This window comes from Mandrillus leucophaeus, unplaced genomic scaffold, assembly GCF_000951045.1.
Source record: "Mandrillus leucophaeus isolate KB7577 unplaced genomic scaffold, Mleu.le_1.0 Scaffold5, whole genome shotgun sequence".
Classification (NCBI taxonomy): Eukaryota; Metazoa; Chordata; class Mammalia; order Primates; family Cercopithecidae; genus Mandrillus; species Mandrillus leucophaeus.
This window is the reverse complement of record NW_012105364.1, coordinates 317,839-337,260: the sequence shown is the minus strand read 5'-3', so window position 1 is coordinate 337,260 and position 19,422 is coordinate 317,839. Positions and strand designations below refer to the sequence as shown.

Below are 19,422 nucleotides of genomic sequence, written 5' to 3'. Positions count from 1 at the left end.
GTCCTTCATTATTTTCTACCAGAGATTTCTTTTCTCTCCCCAAACTACCTCTTATTTGCTAAAGCCCCCCAAGATATGCCAGCATCTCCAACAGAGAATTCACATTCTCTGTGACTTTCTAAAGAAAAATTATTAAACTTTTAAAAATGGGAGGGCCCCATATTTGCATTTCAACTCTATGTCTGAGGGGTTCGCCTACATTTTTACCTGTTTTTTTTTTCTTTTCTTTTTTTTTTTTTTTTTTACATTTGCTGTTAACTAGAAATCTTTCTGTGTGTGCATGGGGGATGAGGGGATCTTTTTATCTGGTCTCAGCATGATTCCTTGCCAAGGTCCTACCAATGGCTGAGGGCGCCCAGTGATGAGACAGCTGAGGAGGTCAAGAGCACAGTCTATAAATACTTCAGTCAGCCACCATCTGGTCCTGGAGTCATTGGCTGGTGAGATCCAGAAACATGGACGGGAACAAGCCCCCTGTGGCCTGTGTCAGAAGAGACACACGTCACTTGGGTTATGGCACCCTCTTCCCAAGCCCTAGTGGTATAAAACTCCAGGCCTCATGCTTTCCCGCTCCTGCCTTTTCAGTGGTTGATTATCCTATTCCCATCCCCGAACCTTCTCTTTAAAAAGTCTACTTCTGGCCGGGAGCGGTGGTCCATGCCTGTAATTCCAGCACTTTGGGAGGCTGAGGCAGGTGGATCACCTGAGGTCCGGAGTTCGAGAGCAGCCTGACCAACATGGAGAAACCCCATCTCTATTAAAAATACTAAATTAGCCAGGCGTGGTGGTGCATGCCTGTAATCCCAGCTACTTGGGAGGCTGAGGCAGGAGAATCACTTGAAATAGGGAGGCGGAGGTTGCAGTGAACTGAGATGCACCATTGCACTCCAGCCTGGGCAACAAGAGCAAAACTCTGTCTCCAAAAAAAAAAAAAAAAAGTCTACTCCTTAGCTTTTTCCAATTAGTTTTCCAAGCCAGCATCTTTCTCTCATTCCTGAAGTTTACTTTGACTGAAGCATTCTGGAACCATTAAGTTGGAGAAGAGAAGTCTCCCAGTGAGGCCCTTCAGATGTCACAATGGTCCCTCTGCTGAGGGCGTTCTCCTTCCTCCCCTCCAGTTTCAACCTCCACCCCACCTTCCCCCTTTTCTAGCTAATTGATCCCACATGTCTTAACTAAAATGGTACTTCCTCAAGGAAAGCTGTCCTGGAATGCCTAATATATCATCTTATAGCATCTGCGTTTTCCTTCATATCTCAGTTTTTGTAAGGCACGTGTGTGATTAGATACACCCCCAATCTGTAAGCTGGACCGGGCAGGTCCAGATCTCATGTTCACTGCTATATCCCCTGAACCTCCTCAGTGTTAGAATTGTGAATGAGACTTGATAAATGAGTGACAGAAAAGGGTTAAGAGTGTAAACAATCTTTGGGGTCCCAAGGTGGGAGACGGGGACTGCACTGGTCAGGGAGAGGGGAGAGGATCGTGTCCACCTTTCTGTCAGGTGGAATCAAAGCTGTCCCCGTTGCTGAGTCAGGGACTACTAATGGCATGACTTCAATGTTCAGTGAGGAAATTTCACTCGGCAAATTTCTCCTACCTTCTTGCTTAGGCCTGAAATCTGCCATGAGAGCTGCATTCTTTTAAGACTTTGGCCCTTGTTAAAAGGCAGGATTTATCCAAAACGTAATGGCTTAAATATCAACCATTTTCTGTGATCAATTTCAGATTCTCCAATGAGAGCAAATATGGCGGGGATGAGGCACAGTGCATAGAAGTGCCTGTAAACAAGGTTCAGCTGCTTGCCAGGGCTTTGCAGGATGAGCTCCCCTGGTAGAGCTGCCTCCCTGGCAGGGAGAGAAGAAACAGGTGAATCCCAAAGGAGAGGAACCTGGCAGTAGGAAGTGTTTTGGCTCAGAAGCAGGGATTTCAGGCACCCAATCATATCTGAATATTATCCTAAAAGTGGAAACGAGTGTGGGGCATAGTGTCTCACACTTTTAATCCCAGTACTTTGGGAGGCCAAGGCTGGCGGATCACCTGAGGTCAGAAGTTCGAGACCAGCCTGGCCAACATGGCGAAACCCCGTCTCTACTAAAAATACAAGAATTAGCCAGGTAATGGTGCAGCCTGTGGTCCCAGCTACTCGGGAGGCCGAGGCAGGAGAATCACTTGAGCCCAGGAGGTGGACGTTGCAGTCAGCCCAGATCGTGCCACTGCCCTCCAGTCTGGGTGACAGAGTAAGACTCTCTCCAAAAAAAAAAAAAAAGGAGAGGAAATCACAGTCCCCCAAACCTATGCCCAATGTGAGGCCACCTAACATGGTTTTGTTTCTCTATCCTTGATATAGCACTGATTCTAAAATCCTGGAGATGAGGATCTGTGCCTTACTCATCTTGTTTTATACTCCAGCACGTATCATGATGTCTTGCCCTTAGTAGATACTCAGCCATGTCTTGTATAATGGATGGGACATTTATGCTAATGTGTACAGTACCTAATATACTTTAAGATATGTCAGCTGCTAGGTAGCACCTGCTATAGACACTGTTGAAAACTGGCTCAGCATAAGGTAACCCAGTGAAGTCATAGGCATAGATCGTGTGGCCATTAGTATTGCATAGTTTGCATCTCAAAAAGATCTTTGATTTTTCATTATTTCAGTGGGAAGGATGCCTTGGTTTCCACGAAATGTTCATTGCTTCGGATCTGTCCATGGTCAAAAGAATTGCCTTTCCAGCCTCCAGAGGGGAGCATTTCTTCACACCTAGGATCAGGAGCCAGTGACAGTGAGACCGAAGAGACCCTGAAAGGTATGAGTTAGGCCAGGCACCGTGACTCACGCGTGTAATCCCAGCACTTTGGGAGGCCAAGGCGGGTGGATCTCCTGACATCAGGAGTTTGAGACCAGCCTGGCCAAAATGGTGAAACCCCGTCCCTACTAAAAGTACAAAAAATAGCCAGGCGTGGTGATGGGTACCTGTAATCCCAGCTACTCGGGAGGCTGAGGCAAGTGAATTGCTTGAACCCAGGAGGTGGAGGCGGAGGTTGCAGTGAGCTGAGATTGCACTACTGCACTCCTGGGCAATATGAGCAAAACTCTGTCTCAAAAAAAAAAAAAAAAAAAAAAAAAAAGGAGAAAAAAAGGTATGAGTTGTTTCACATATGGTATTATAAATATAAGTCTGTGTTATATTTATATATGTTTCCCACTGTCTTTTTATTGATCCCGATATTTGAAAGTTGAATGAGAGTATTGAGTCAGAATCTCCCTGTAAGGTAGAGTGTTATCTTGTTGCCCATTGTTGAGAAAGGTGGGGGATCCACCCACGGTCACTTAGCTACTTTGAGTAGAAGCTGCTGCACTGTCCACCTGGCCACATTATCTGCACGGGTCTGGGGCCAGGACCACATGCTCTTTGGAAGAGGTTTTGGTGAGGTAGACTCCATTCAGTGAAGGGGAGGAAAGCTTGGAGGCTTCGCGTTGCAGTCCAGTCTTCACTGTGGCGGTTTGGCAGAATGCTGATGACTTTAGGCTCGAAGGATCTGGCCCAGCCCCCCTTCACCTCCTTTTTCTCCTAGATCCAAACACACATGTGAACGTGCATGTCCAGACGGAGGCAGAAGGGACATAGTTTGTTTCTCTCTGGGCTCAGCGGCAGCGTTCACAAATAACACTGAGTAAAGACCTTGAACAGGAGGTGAAAACGGGAATGGGAGAGAATGATCTGGGTGTCAATAGCAAAGGTGGGGCTCTGTGAGTAGCCGATAGAGGAAGGAAGTGAACGGGGAGAGCTCTCTAACATTAGCCTTGGTGAGGTAGCTGTTTTCTCAAATGCCCAATTTTCAACAAAAGAGCAAAGGCATACAAAGAAACAGAAAAGTGTGGCCATAGTTTATTGACCCCTGCCTAAATAAAAGGGAAGTGAAGTTACTTTCAAGTAAATTTTATTTGCAGACCCCGTCAACACTCATCATTCACGACAGTATTTTATAAATGCACAACAATTTCTTTAATAAACTGAAATTTGCTAAGATTTAAAGTCAAATGTGGTTGGGCGCAGTGGCTCATGTCTGTAATCCCAGCACTTTGGGAGGCTGAGGTGGGCAGATCACTTGAGGTCAGGCATTCGAGACCAGCCTGGACAGCACGGTGAAAACCTGTCTCTACTAAAAATACAAAAAGTAGCTGAGTGTGGTGGCACGCACCTGTAATTCCAGCTACTCAGGAGGCTGAGGCAGGAGAATCACTTGAACCCGGTAGGTGGTGGTTGCAGTGAGCCGAGATTGTGCCACTGCACTCCAGGCTGGGTGCCAAAGTGAGACTGTCTCAAAAATAAATAAAAATTCAAATGTACTGGTTTGTAAACCTTTATTCCTATTTTTTAAAATGGCAATATTATTTGTCTCCAACACTGTTCTCACTGTGGATGAATCATCTAAGCCTGGATACCCTAAAACTGCTTCCATAAGCAATTCCAGCACCCCGAGATACAATTTAGCTGGTTGTAGGACTTGAACGGATTGAAAAAGGAGGCCTACTCCTCTACTGTCTGCTTTCTTTTCAACATGTTTGCTTTGCTCTTTCCTGTTTAAAAAATATCCCCATGGATAAAAACAAAAACCAGCAAACAGGGAAGGGCTGGACACAGTGGCTCACGCCTGTAATCCCAGCACTTTGGGAGGCCAAGGCGGGAGGACCACCTGAGGGTGGGAGGATCACCTGAGGTCAGGAGTTTGAGACTAGCCTAGCCAACATGGTGAAACCCCATCTCTACCAAAAATACAAAAATTAACCAGGCGTGGTGGTGGCACATGCCTGTAATCCCAGCCACTCAGGAGGCCGAGGCATGAGAACCATTTGAACCTGGGAGGTGGAGGTTGCAGTGAGCTGAGATGGCACCACTGCACTCCAGCCTAGGTAACAGAGCGAGACCTGGTCTCAAAAAAATAAAAAAATTTTAAAAAGGAGGAGTTTTTTTCTTTTCTTTTGCTGATAACAATATCCTCTCAAACAATGTCTTATTTTTTCTTTGACTATATCCTAAAAAGGTCAATGTTCCCTTTGACTTTTCATTGCTTTGGTTTGGCCAATAGATCCAGTCTTCATAATCTTATCTGTCATTTCCGTTTCTCTCACTCTCTATAGAATCCTCTGCTTTACTTTCTCAATCCCTGCTACTCTGCTTTCTTACCAGTGAGAATTCTGCTATGGCCACCATGCCTCTACCTTTCTTCTCTATCTTCTAAACTCCTCCTGCTTCCCACAGTCCCTGGAGAAACCGAGATCCAGATGTCTTCCTGCTTGGTGAGCAGGCCAATCTTTAGAGGGCGTTAAATGAAGCTTCTATAGGAAGAACTTCACTTCACTGTGTGTGTGTGTGTGTGCGCGTGCGTGCATGTGTACGATTATGAAAGAGTACCTAGTGGAGCATTGTTACAGAGGGCATGAGCAGGTGGAAGAATCGCTAGTGACCGCACGCTGTAGCATCCTGCGGTCGTTGGGCAAGTCTATACAACCTAAGGCTTGTTTAGCCATGTACATGCTATAGTCTGACCTCGTCCACTATTGTTCTTCCTTGAATGTCATTTCTTTCTCTCTTTCTTTCTTTCTTTCTTTTTTTTTTTTTGGCCTCAAGTGATCCACTCACCTTGGCCTCCCAAAGTACTGCGATTACAGGTATGAGCCACTGCACCTGGCCTCATTTATTTCTTATAGTTTGTCATGAATGAATTCTAGAAATTGTTCTAGTGCTTATATCATGCAACACTTCCTTTCTTTGTACCAAGAAACCAAGGGATTAACTATCATTTTTTCTGAATGTTTTACAGCACTGCCTATACAATCATTTTCACGTGAAAAAGAGTCTCACCAACACAGAAAAGACTCGGTCCCAGTCATCAGTCGCCCAGGTTCCAACGTCAAACCCACCCTCCCTCCAATCCCTCAGGGCCACAGGTAGACCAGCACTTGATGTCTGATCCTAACATGGAAAACTTGCTCTGCTGATGTTGAATTCCTTGCCTTACCTGGCCATGGATCCAGCTTTTTCTCACTCAACCCATTACCCACAGAAGAACGTTCTATCTGCCTTAATTCTCTCAATCAGTTTCTTTTGTGATTCTTTGGCTGGTGTCTTTAGATTTTTTAATTAAAAAAATTGTTTCTTAAATAATTTTTAAAGATGTGAGGTTTTTTTAGAATGTGAATTATTCTTAGCTTTTAAAAATATCGTTTCTTTGTTTTCTATAGCTATAAATAAATTTTTTCCAGTTGCTACCTGCTCGGAAATATCAGATGGGAAAATCTCCCAAGATCCCTGCACTGCGATATACAGAGTGACTTTCTGATATATCCAACTGGGATTGTGCTCTTAAAATTTCAACATGTCCATTTACAACATTCCTGTGTGCTCTAGAGGATTGATTTATTTTGTTCTGATTATGAAAGGACTGCAGAGTTCCATTTAACTTGTAACCAACATGATATTGACTGCATCTCTCATAAGGAATTAATGTAATTTTGGGGGGTTCTTGACTTGCTTTAGCAACATAAAACAATAAAGAGTAACAGTTGATTCTTTTATTTCACCCTTCTTTGACTCTGATTATGGACTGCTTGTGATTAGATATACTTTTAGACAACTTTCATCATCTTTGTGGTTTCACTTCTTGTCTTAAAAAGAAACACCTCCACTGAGCAGTTATAGACAAGGCTGGTATTCAGCTAGTATGTGCCAGTAAGGCTATCCTGATTGTTAAAACTTTGAGATACATTCCTTTGTACTGGTAAATGGTCTCTTCTCTGAGTACTCTGTGCATGATGACTAGTGAAAAGAGAAGCCTCCACATAGTACTATACTCATTGTTAAATATTTTGAGTATCATAATCCTCTAATGACTTTCCTTTTTAAAATATCAAAACCCCTTTTAATAATCCACTTCCCTGTGACAAATTTGGTTGTAACACAATTTGCTGTTGGCTCCTGTCCTCCCCCAGTCCTGCTCTCAAACAGAAGCTGATGAAAGTTCTTTTCTTGGGATTGGTGAGGGTGGAGCCAGAGGACCATGAAGGAGATGACCAGGTTGGGCAGGGAAATTGTAGGCAGCTAAATCCTCTTCGGGTATGAAGGAGAAATCAAGACATTCTGAGATGAAAGAAAACAAAAATAATTTGTTGCCAACAAACCTATCCTAAAAGAATAGTTGAAGGAAATTATTGAAACAGAATGGAAATGATAAAAGAAGGAAACCTGAAAGATCGTGAAGGAAGAAAGAAAAATGGAAAGAGTAAAAATATGGAATACTACACAGTCATAAAAAGAATGAAAACCTGTCCTTTGTAGCAACATGGATGCAGCCAGAGGCCATTATCCTAAGTGAAATAACTCAGAAACAGAAAATCAAATATCACATCTTCTCACTTACAAGTGGGAGCTAAACAATGGATACACATGGACATAAAGATGGCAACAATAGACACTGGGACTCCAAAAGGGTGGGGAGTGATATGGTTTGGCTGTGTCCCCACTCTAATCTCACCTTGAATTGTAGCTCCCATAATTCCCACGTGTTGTGGGAGGGACCTGGTGGGAGATAATTGAATCATGGGGCACTTTCCACCATACTGTTCCCATGGGTATGAATAATTCTCACGAGAACTGATGGTTTTATAAGGGGTTTCACCTTTTTCTTGGCTCTCATTCTCTCTTGCCTGCTGCCATGTAAGACAATGCCTTTCACCTTCTGCCGTGATTGTGAGGCCTCCCCAGCCATGTGGAACTGTGAGTCCATTAAACCTCTTTTTCTTTGTAGATTACCAAGTCTCTGGTATGTCTTTATCAGCAGCATGAAAACAGATTAATAGAGGGGGCAAGGTTTGAAAAACTTCCTATTGGGTACCATGTTCACTGTTTGCGTGACGGGTTCACTAGAAGCTCAAACCTCAGCATCATGCAATACGCCAATGTAACGAACCTGCACAAGTACCCCCAAAATCTAGAATTAAAAAAAAATAAAATAAAATACGTTGAACTGAATAAAAATGAAAATATACCATATCAAAATTTGTAGTATGCATCTAAAACAGTGCGGAAAGGGAAATTTATACCACTAAATGCCTACATTAGGCAAGAAAAGTCTTAAATCAATAAGCTCCTATCTCACAAACCAGAACAAAAGCAAAATAAACCCAGATCAAGCAGAAGAAAAGAATAAAAAGCAGACATTAATGAAAGTGGAAAAAACAGTAGAGGAAAATCAATAAAACAGAACTATCTATCTAGTAAAAACAGATGAAGATAATATAGTTTAATACAAATTACCAATAATATAAATGAAATAGGGGATGAAACTACAGACTCTTTGAATATCAAAAAGATAATAAGGAAATACTACAAACAACTCTACATATGTAATTTGACAATTTAGATAAAACAAACTCACTTCTTAAAAAACACAAATTCCCATAACTCACGCTGCATGGCATAGATAATTCAAATAACCCTATAAATATATTAAGGAAATCAAAGAATTAGGTTGAATTAAAGAATTTATAATTGAATTTGAAAAAGAATCTCCAAGCCCAAATGCTTTCACTGAAGAACCAATTGCTAACAGAAGCATTCACACCAATTCTATACAATCTCTTCCAGAAAACAGAAGAGGAAGGAAAACTTCCCAGCTCATTTTATGAGGCCAATATTACCCTGATACCAAAATCAGACAGACAATATAAAAAAAGAAAACTACAAACCAATATCACTTATATACGCAAAAATTCTTTTTTTTTTTTGAGACAGAGTCTCGCTCTGTCTCCCAGGCTGGAGGGCAGGGGCTCCATTTCGGCTCACTGCAAGTTCTGCCTCCCAGGTTCACACCATTCTCCTGCCTCAGCCTCCCGAGTAGCTGGGACTACAGGCACCCGCCACTGCACCCAGCTAATTTTTTTGTATTTTCAGTAGAGACGAGGTTTCACCGTGTTAGCCAGGATGGTCTCCATCTCCTGACTTCGTGATCTGCCCGCCTTGGCCTCCCAAAGTGCTGGGATTACAGGTGTGAGCCACCGCGCCCGGCTGCAAAAATTCTTAACAAAATATTAGCCAAAAAAGCCCAGGACTAGACAGATTCACAGCCAAATTCTACCAGTTGTACAAAGAGCTACTACCAATCTTACTGAAACTATTCCAAAAAATCAGGAGGAGGGATTCCTTTCTTACTCAGTTCAATGAATTTTTAATTCCCTTTAGACTTCCTTGTAGATCCACGGATTATTTAGAAGTGTGTTGTTTCATTTCCAGATACTTAAAGATTTTCCTGTTACCTTTCTGTTGTTAATTTCTAGTTTGATTTCATTGTGGTCAGAGACATACTCTATATGATTTCAATTTTTTTTTTTTTTTTGAGAGAAGGTCTCTCTTTGTTGCCCAGGCTAGTGTGCAGTGGTGCCACCATAGCTTGCTGCAGCCTTGACCTCCTGAGCTCAAGCAACCCTCCTGCCTCAGCCTCCCAACCAGCTGGGAATACAGGTGTGTGCCAGTACACCTGGCTAAGTTTCTTTTTTTGTAGAGATGAGGTCTCACCATGTTGTCCAGGTTGGTCTTAAATTCCTGGCCTCAAGTGATCCTCCTGCCTCAGCCTCCCAAAGTGCTAGGATTACAGGTGTGCCCAGCCTCAATTCTTTTAAATTTATTGAAGTTCTTCTGTGACTCTGGATACATTCCACCCTGGTAAATATTTCATGAGCGAATAAAATTCAGCAATACATAAAAGATGTGTGCACTGTGACCAAGTGGGATTTAATCCAGAGATGCCAGGTTGGTGCGACAGTTGAAACTAACCAGTGAAATCTATCATAATAATAGGCTAAAGAGGAAAAATCAGAATATACAAATTGATGCAGGAAAAGCACTTTACAAAGTCCAACACCCATTCACAATAGAAGTCTAGGAATAGAGGGGACCTTCCTCAACTTGATAAAGAACAGCTACAAAATATCTACAGTTAAAATCATACTTAGTGGTTACAGGCCGAATGGTTTCTCTCTGAGAATAACAAGGCAAAGGTGACTACTTTCATCACTCATTTAACATAGGACCAGAAGTTCAAGCCAGTGCAATAAAGCAGGAAAATGTAATAAAAAGAATACACATTAGAAAGAAAGAAATCCTTATCTGCAGATAATATTATGATCTACAGAGCAAATTCCCAGAAATCTAGAAAAGAAAAACTCTTAGAATGACTAAATGTGTTCATTAAGGTCTCAGTTATCAAGATCGATACAAAAAATCAATTGTATTTCTGCATACTAACAATGAGCATTTGGAAACAGAAATTAAACTATACTCACTCAGCAAAATGAAGTTTTTAGATGCAGATCTTTTAAAAATGCACAAGACTTACATCTTACAAGTGAAGAAGAATAATACAATAAAACTCTAAGCCCACAACATACCCACTTTAAAAAACAAAACATTACTAATATATTTAAGGCCCATTTTGTATCCTTTCTAATTATATTTTCCTGATTTCCCACCCTGACATAACCATTATTCTCAGTTTAGTTTTTTATCCTTCCCATGAATTTTTTACACTTTTGGTATATATGTGTCTATTCCTAACAATATATACTGTCGTTCTCCATGAGTCAATACTTCATGTTACACTACACGTATTCAGCAATTAACTTTTATCTCAACATTATGTTTGCAAGAGTAATCCCATAGTTTTTATTATTGTAGTTTCATAATTTTCATTGCTATATAATATTACACTGTAAGAATATGTGGTAATTTATTCACTTTTCTGTTGGTGAACACTAAATTTGTTTCCACATGTTTGTTATTACAAAGGATGCAGCTAAAAACATTCTTGTGTAGGGGTGGAATTGCTGCATTATCGGTATACAAATATTTAACTATCAGGTATTACTATAATGGTTGTTGTAATATGCTCTCAACAACACGTAAGAGAGTGCTCATTTTTTTCACATTTTCCACAAGTGGCATTAATAGTCTTTTGTTTGCTAATCCAATAAATGTTAATGTAATCTCATTGTGGTGTTAGGTGTTTAGTTTGAATTTCTCCAATTGTGAAGTAAAGTTGAACCTTTTAAATAAGCTTATTGGCCACTTATGGTTCTCTTCTGTGAATTGCCTGTTTATGTGTTTTGCCCAATTTTAAATTGAGTTATTATCTTTTTCTTATTGATTTGATGTATTTATATATTCTGTTTAATAATTCTTTGTTAATTATGCATATTACAAGGATCTTTTTCCAGGTAGTGACTTATCTTTTCAACTTTTAAAAAGTTATATTTTAATGAATGAAAGTTTTTTATATGGCCAACTTTGTCAATCTTTTTCTTTTTGATTTGTACTTTTTATATTCCCTATGAGTTTCTTTTTTATCCTATTGTCATAAACTTATGACAGATATATGTCAGATATATCTGACATATATATCTCAGATATTTTTCTAAATTTTTGTTAAGTTTCGCTCTTCCAATTTAGGCCTATATTTTACTTGGAATGAACTTCTGTGTATGATGTGAGATAGGACTGAATTTTTTTTAATTCCAATTGTCCCATTACTCTCCCCTCCTAGTTTGTAAGACCTTCTCTCTCATAGATTGTTTCCATAAGTACTTGGATTTATGTTTCAAATTCTATGAACGCCTCACTTGGAGTTGGTTAGAATTACATTTAATTCAAAAATTTGAGGAGGCTTCTCTTTTTTTATGATATTTGCTCTATCTATAAACATTCTCTATTTATGTAGGTTTTCATTAATTTCTTTAATAAAATTGTATACTTTTCTTCATAAAGGACAAATGTATCTTTAGTGAGATTTATTCCTAGATGTGTTTTATCTTGGTTGTCGTAAATTGAATGTTTTTAAAGGTTATATTTTCTCTGTCTGGTGTATAAAATGCAATTCATTTCTACAGATAACCCTGTGTATTAATTCTGACAATGTACTATAGATTATTTCAGGATTTCTATGCAGATAGTATAATAAAAAATAACAATGTTCCCTTTCTTTCCATTCTTGTTATTATTTTCTTTTTTCCTTTCCTTTCTTCTTTACTAAGCTGCACTGGAGACAACCTTCAATACAATGTTGAATAGAAACAATGATAACGAGCATCCTTGTCTCACATCTGAATCTGTCTAATGCTTCACTATTAAGTGTGAGATTTGCTATAGATTTTAGATAGATAAACTTCTTTGGAGAAAGAAGTTTCATTTTCTTCCCGGTTTACTAAGAGTTTTACCATGAATAAGTATTGATAAGAGGGTGTTTTCTTTGTAGGGTACAAAAATTTGCAGTATGTATTAATTCAATCATATTAATTGTATTATTCAAACCATTTATTTCCTTTTTCGTTTTTTCCTACTTATTCATACTGATAGGTCAAAAAACTTCTCACTGTGATAGGGTTTCTGTTCCCTTCTCTTCTTTCCTTTCCCTTCTTATCTCCCTCCCTTCCTTCCTGTATTGCTGGATAGTTGTAGAAAAGTCAGTGGTGTGTAAGAAATGCTTACAGAAGAATCAGGAGTAAATACCACACAAATAAAAAGCAAGGAGGGATAGGAATATTACAATCAGACAAAGGAGAAGTCAAGACAAAAATCATTAAATGATACATAAAACACCTTTTACATTAAGTCAGGTACATCCCATTATTAAGGTATAATAACAGTTATAAGCCTTAATGAGTTGAATAACATGACATCAAAGTATATAAGGCAAAAAGTATGAGAAATGTAAATTACTTTCTATCTGAATGACAGTACTATCATTTATAAAACTAACAGAATTGCTTATTAAGAGTCTTGTGATGATTAAACTAGATAATGCATCTATGGTGAGTATGAATACTTCAGGTCACAAACTTTTAATTTGAAGTGCAAATCCAAAGCGAAAGAATTAATCTTATTCTCAGTCAATTCAGGACAATCTCAATCAATTCACAGTTTCTGCTCTCTTGCATTTTACTTCGGATTTTATCCAATTTCCAGGGGCTTGTGGGGTTTCAAGGCATCAGGGAGACATTAGGTTCCTCCCTGAATTCATGAGAAAGTCTTCGGTATTGTCTATTTGCCAGAATGCATGCCTGGCTGTGGCTGCAGCCCCATCATTCTGAGCTCTCGAGGTGTGTCAACAGTCTTCTTCATGGAACTTTGGTTCCCTTCATGAAAGCACATAATAAATCAACTGCTCCCTGTGCCAAGAGTCAGGCTCAGCCCTTCTCTGCCTTGACACACACCTGGTCTTCCCCTGACTAGGAGAAGACATATTGGGATATGGACATATTGAGAACTTGGTGAACCTGATGCCTGGTAGAGCTCTCTATGGTAGAGCCAGGCAGTGGGCATGAATGCCCTTCCTCTCAGAGCCCCACACTCAGATGAGATGTCTATGGTACCGTGGTCCCTGAGGTTATACCTCCAAAGTAATTGTTCTCAACCTGGTCTGCATATCAGATTCTTTATAAGCTTCTAAAATACCAAAGCCCACTCTCCAACCCAAGCCAATTCAATAAGAATCTATGGGCAGGGAAGCTCAGGCATTGCATTTTTTTTTAAGTCCCCAGAGTGAGTCCAATATGTAAATAGATTTGAGAACCGCTGCTCCACAAGGTTGAATGGGGGCTTTCTAGAATGATTTTGTCAAATTTTTTAACTTTTGGCCTTCAGCAGTTTATGAGTGATCATATGAACACAGCCTCATTAGCATAAAGTATATTATACTTTTTCAGAATTATTAATTTGTTTGTTGAAAAATATGTTATTTTACTGATTGGGTTTAATATTGTTCATATGCTTATTTTTTGTTAGTATTTCCTTCTTAATTGAACCACGAATTGTTGGCTCATGTCTTTGTTACTTTTTTATTCCGGGATGTTAGTGTTTTCTCTTATATTTTTGTGAAAGTGATTCAACATTAATAATAGTCTATTCAATATTAACTATGTGGTTCCCGTTTGTTATAAATATCCATCTCAATTTGTTATTGGTCTTCATTTATTTTAAATAGAGAAGTTTTGAGCTCTATATTTTGCTATGTAGTGTTTGTTGTGTATACGCACAAATCCTGCCTTCCACAAGCAGCACAGTCCAATAGAGCTTTCTGTGATGATGGAAAGGTATACAAATACCTACATTGTCCACTATGGTGGCCACCAGCTCCATGTAGTTGTTGAGCACTTGAAATGTGACTGATGTGACTGGGAAACTGAACTTTTCATTTTACTTGTTTTAAATTAATTGAAAGGTAGATAATCACATGTGACTAGTGACTACCACAATGGACAGTGCAATTATAAAGGGTTTATCATTATAGTTTTGTGCTTTATGATCCAACAGTCATTTTGAGAGTTTTCTTCCTTATAAGTTCTAGTTTTGGTGAATTACAATAAAGAAATAAAAGTTTGACTTATATAGTTTATATTTCTAAATTTTATTAATGTTCTTTGTGCCTTATTGTAATGTGCTCAATTTTAGAAAATCAGTGGAATTGAAAAGAAAATCTGTGATATAAACTTTTGCTACATCTACTAATTCAGTTTTACTGATTATGTTATTTAAATTACCTAGATACATCCTCTTGTTTTTATCAACTTGTTCTGTAATAGATGGTGTGGGATTTCAGTACCTAATTGTAATTGTGTTTCAGTCTCTTTCTTCTTATATATCAAATAGTTTTTTGCTATATAAATTTTGATGTTATGTTAATCAGCTCATAAATGCACAGGAGTATTATACCATAATTACAGATTTCATCTTGTTTCAATGGAAAGGAGTCCTTTTTGTTTCATTGTTGTATTGAATTGTTTTTGCTTTGAACTTTCCTTTGAAAATATCAGTGCCACCTGTGCTTATTTTTATTTGCCTTCTATACCTATCCTTTCAATCTTATCTTTTCAATGTAATTTAATTTTGGTCTCACTCTTGATCTTCTTTAACTCAATTCAAATCTTTCGTTTCAGTTGTAGAGCAAAACTATTTTAATTTATTTTTCATACTAAGTTCAGTCCTATTTCTACCATTTTGTTTTATATTTTTTATTGAGTTTGACACTGATGTTTTGCTATTACACTTATTGGTTTACACTTTTTGCTATACATTTTTTTGCTCTTTTCATTTACAGTAATTTGAAAGGTATATTTTTCTCTACTCTGATATATAACATAGTATTTACTGTTTTTCATTTTTCCCTATCTTTTCCATTCCCACAATTATAAGTTTAATTAGAAATTACAGACTCAGTTTATAGAATCCCATCTCCATTTTTTTCAAATAAATCTTTAAGAGCTATTTTGACTTTGTATTCAATATGTATGTTATTGCAATTCTCTCTGAACTTTTTAGTAATTTAAATGTTTACTACCAATTGTTTTATATGATGGCTGTCTCATGGTCAAATTCTTGATCTAAAAGCCAGAAAAGAAAGTGAGGGGAAAGGAGCATTTTGGAAAATACATGGTAATAGAAGAGTCTGCTTGATTTCTGTATTCCAGCAGGAGAGATGAGAGGTGAGAAATGACAGAATTTTTTTCTTTGCATTTCTTTTGCTATTCCCAGGATATATATCTTTTTTCTGTTATGCTCAGGATACTGTGCTCAGTGGAAATACCAAGACTTTGGCATATGGACTTAACTTTAGATGTTATTCCTACTACCAGTTACTCTTGTTATTGTTGAAGCTTTTTCCTGGATTTTATCAAGCTGTTGTCTTTCACCCCTTTGACAAATTCATTGAATGAGAAGTTTAGGATAGGTAGCTGCCAATATGCTACCATATTAACCAGGTTTATCTGCACTCCAATTTCTAGAGAGCACTAAGTTTTCAAAAGTTCATAAAAATGTGTGTATTTATGTATTTTTATATCATCTCATTCCAAAAATCTTTGAGAATATTTAGTAGTAAATTCAATTCAATTAGATAAAGCACAAAAAGGGCAAGGATATTGGGGCAAAAAGAAAGAAAAATGTTTAATATATCAAATGCAAGCTCCAATTGTTAGAGTCACAAAATTAAGCTTCCTGGTAGCCAAAGCAAAGAAAGAAGCAAGCTCCATTCCACAGTAGCAAGACTCATGGTGACCCTAAGACCATAAGTCAAACAGTTGCTCAGAAGCAGCACAGCTTTTCTAGATAATGACTTCAGAGACTTACTTTCCCAATTCTCCCAAAGGGGGCAGCAGTATGAAGGTATGGACCACACTCTCAGTAGCTTATAGGCATTAAATACAGTCTTGAGTTTGACAAAGCCACTTCTATTCCTTGTAACGTCCTCTAATGTAGACTATAGAATACGAAATCACAATTCTCCCTGCCCTCACCAAAGGCATGATTTGACAGACATATCTAACTATGTAGGAAGGTATTATTATAGAATTATTCACGGTGGGAGACTGCTGTCAGAATTCCTGAGTTCAAATCCTGGTTCATCCCTTTTAGGAGTCTGACTTTAGGCAATTTACTCTGCTCTCTGTTTCTTCACCTGTTAGGCTCAGTCATGGAAGGACTGATGGCGGTGTCATTTACAGAATGGTGGGGGACGGGGTGGGGGAGATGGATGGGGGCATATCATGAATCAGGTTGAACAATATCAGGCAGGCCTCTAGCCTCAAGTCCTCAATTCCCTGTGGCTGCATCTTGGAAGAGAATTAATAATCAAGTGGTAGAAAATAGAAGGGAAAAAAAAGTATTCCATTGATTTTAAGAGGGCGTTTTTCACATTTTAATATCTCTAAACTCAGGGCACATTTAAAAATTGATGGCATGCCATGGCTGAACTGGCAGCATTGTTTTTCTTTCTTGGTGGAATAGAAAATGATGGTGTATATTACAATGTACTACATCCCAGATTCAATAAATTAAGGTGGCAATAATTATTATAAGAGACCAGCCGCTCCTCAGGGGCAGCCAAGGTCTGTCTGGAGAGGTGGCATGGATCTGGCTAAAGTTCTGGCAATCCAAGAGAACCATGTCTGTCCAGTTAGAGTGCCGTCAGGTGAGAAGGTGTTCAGCAGAAGCACAGTTCTCTTATTTTAAGAGGAATCCTTCCTAAGGCTAATCCTTGCTGCCGTTCCCAGCATCCTCGTAATGATGAAAAGGAACCAAGGATCTGCATATAGCAGAAAACTCCTTTTGTTTGCCAGGGAAAAGAGTCAGCCACAAATACACATGAGCATATGCAGGTCAGAGGAAGGCAGGGAGCAGGTCAACAGCCTTCCAGGGGCCTCTCCAGTACCATTTCCCTATGGTTATATGTTTTTTTCACCAGTCAACCAGGACTGTGGAGGTATCATTGCCAATGGATGCTTTCTCTGACCTTTTCCTCCTATGCTGTTGGCAAGACTGGCCCCAAATCCAACTGGAAGGATATCAGAGACCACTGGGTTTAAAGCACAGAGAAACTCATAAAAACGTGGGAGAAGCAGAACTAACTACACCATACCTGTTTTGGAAGAGGCTACATTTACCTTCAGGGGAAGTTTATACCCCATTCCCCTTGAACTGTTCATGTAAAGTGCTTGTCAGATGATCGATGCTCCATATAAACATGAGCTATTTTTCCTTGTATAAGTTTGTTTGCCCAGACAGGTTTGGAAGGTATGGAAGATCTATTAGAAAATCCCAGAAATGCAGCTCTGCATTTCATGGGCCTGGGAATGCACGATGCAGCGGGAGGGAAAGACCTAGAAGCATCCCTGTGGGTTGAGAGATCCACGCACCTTGGTCTGCCCTTGGCTGTCTCAGTTTATGTCTATTGTCCCAGCAAAATTATTAACGGAGGTCCCTGTCACCCTCAAAAGTATTCTCATGCAGACAATAATTTCATGATCACTCTACATGTGGGTCATGTCAGTCCAACTTTCTGTTTCCTTTCATACATGTGAGAAATAATTTAAATGTAGAGAGATTAAAAAATGAAATCAGTAAGATATTCAAATGCTTGAGAACAAGAATTTCAAACCCAAGAAATCAGGAATAAATAAAAACACACATAAAAAATAAATACCACGGTATAGGACATTTCTATATTAGACTTGCTAAAGGTAGACACTTGAGAAGTTAAAAGAACTATTCTAATGATCATTGAAAAGTCAGGAAACAACATGTACTGGAGAGGATGTGGAGAAATAGGAACACTTTTACATTGTTGGTGGGACTGTAAACTAGTTCGACCACTGTGGAAGAAAGTGTGGCGATTCCTCAAGTATCTAGAACTAGAAATACCATTTGACCCAGTCATCCCATTACCGGGGATATACCCAAAGGATTATAAATCATGCTGCTATAAAGACACACGCACATGTATGTTTATTGCGGCACTATTCACAATAGCAAAGACTTGGAACCAACCCAAATGTCCATCAATGACAGACTGGATTAAGAAAAAGTGGCACATGTACACCATGGAATACTATGCAGCCGTAAAAAAGGATGAGTTCATGTCCTTTGTAGGGACATGGATACAGCTGGAAACCATCATTCTTAGCAAACTATCACAAGAACAGAAAACCAAACACTGCATGTTCTCACTCATGGGTGGGAATTGAACAATGAGAACACTTGGACTCAGGAAGGGGAACATCACACACCGGGGCCTGAAGTGGGGTGGGGGAGGGGGGAGGGATAGCATTAGGAGATATACCTAATGTAAATGATGAGTTAATGGGTGCAGCACACCAACTTGGCACATGTATACATATGTAACAAACCTGCACGTTGTGCACATGTACCCTAAACTTAAAGTATAATAAAAAAGAAAAAATAAAAGAACTATTCTAAACCAACAGTTCAAAATAAGTATTTTTAAGGTATAACATTAAAACATGTAATAATAAATCTTAAAGGACAAAATAGAGAACCTAAATATTTAAATAGATAAATTGCACAATAGGATGAATATAAATAGGAAACAAAAGAATAAAACTAGAATGAGAAAAACTCATTAAAGCAATACATAGCTGTATGTAATACACATATATATGTTTATATTTATAATATATAGATACATAATATTTATCTGCTTACCAAAACGAATAAACCAAAATCTAAAAGAAATGGGAAAAAATGAAAATTAGGCCTTAGCTAGAAGTCTATGAATAGCAACAACTCTTAAATTCTGTGGTCTAATGGTCTTCTCACAGTGCGGTGCCCAGGCAATGTCTGTGGCGGGGGAAGAAGAGGTGTGAGGGCACCTGGAAAACGTACCTTTCCTTCCTCTCCCAAATCACATCAAACCCTCTAAAACAAACACTTCTCATAGCAATATTGGTGAGACATTGCATGCATATTCATACATGTGCCATTTAGATTTCCAAATGCATAAGCATTCTATGTTATCATTGTTTACTTTTCTGAAAAAAAAACCTTCCCTAAAGAAGTTGATTAATGAAAATAC

General features: G+C 38.8%; 1 protein-coding gene across 1 annotated transcript in view; it reads left to right on the top strand.

Moving 5' to 3' along the window:
• LRGUK (leucine-rich repeats and guanylate kinase domain containing) overlaps positions 1 to 6,173 on the top strand; it is a 143,036-nt gene extending 136,863 nt beyond the window's left edge. The window contains exons 19-20 of the mRNA XM_011995826.1: positions 2,665 to 2,813; positions 5,833 to 6,173. Coding sequence (XP_011851216.1) covers positions 2,665 to 2,813; positions 5,833 to 5,963 — 280 coding nt within the window. The 3' untranslated portion in view covers positions 5,964 to 6,173. The remainder of the gene's footprint in view (positions 1 to 2,664; positions 2,814 to 5,832) is intronic.
• The last annotated feature ends 13,249 nt before the right edge of the window (positions 6,174 to 19,422 follow it).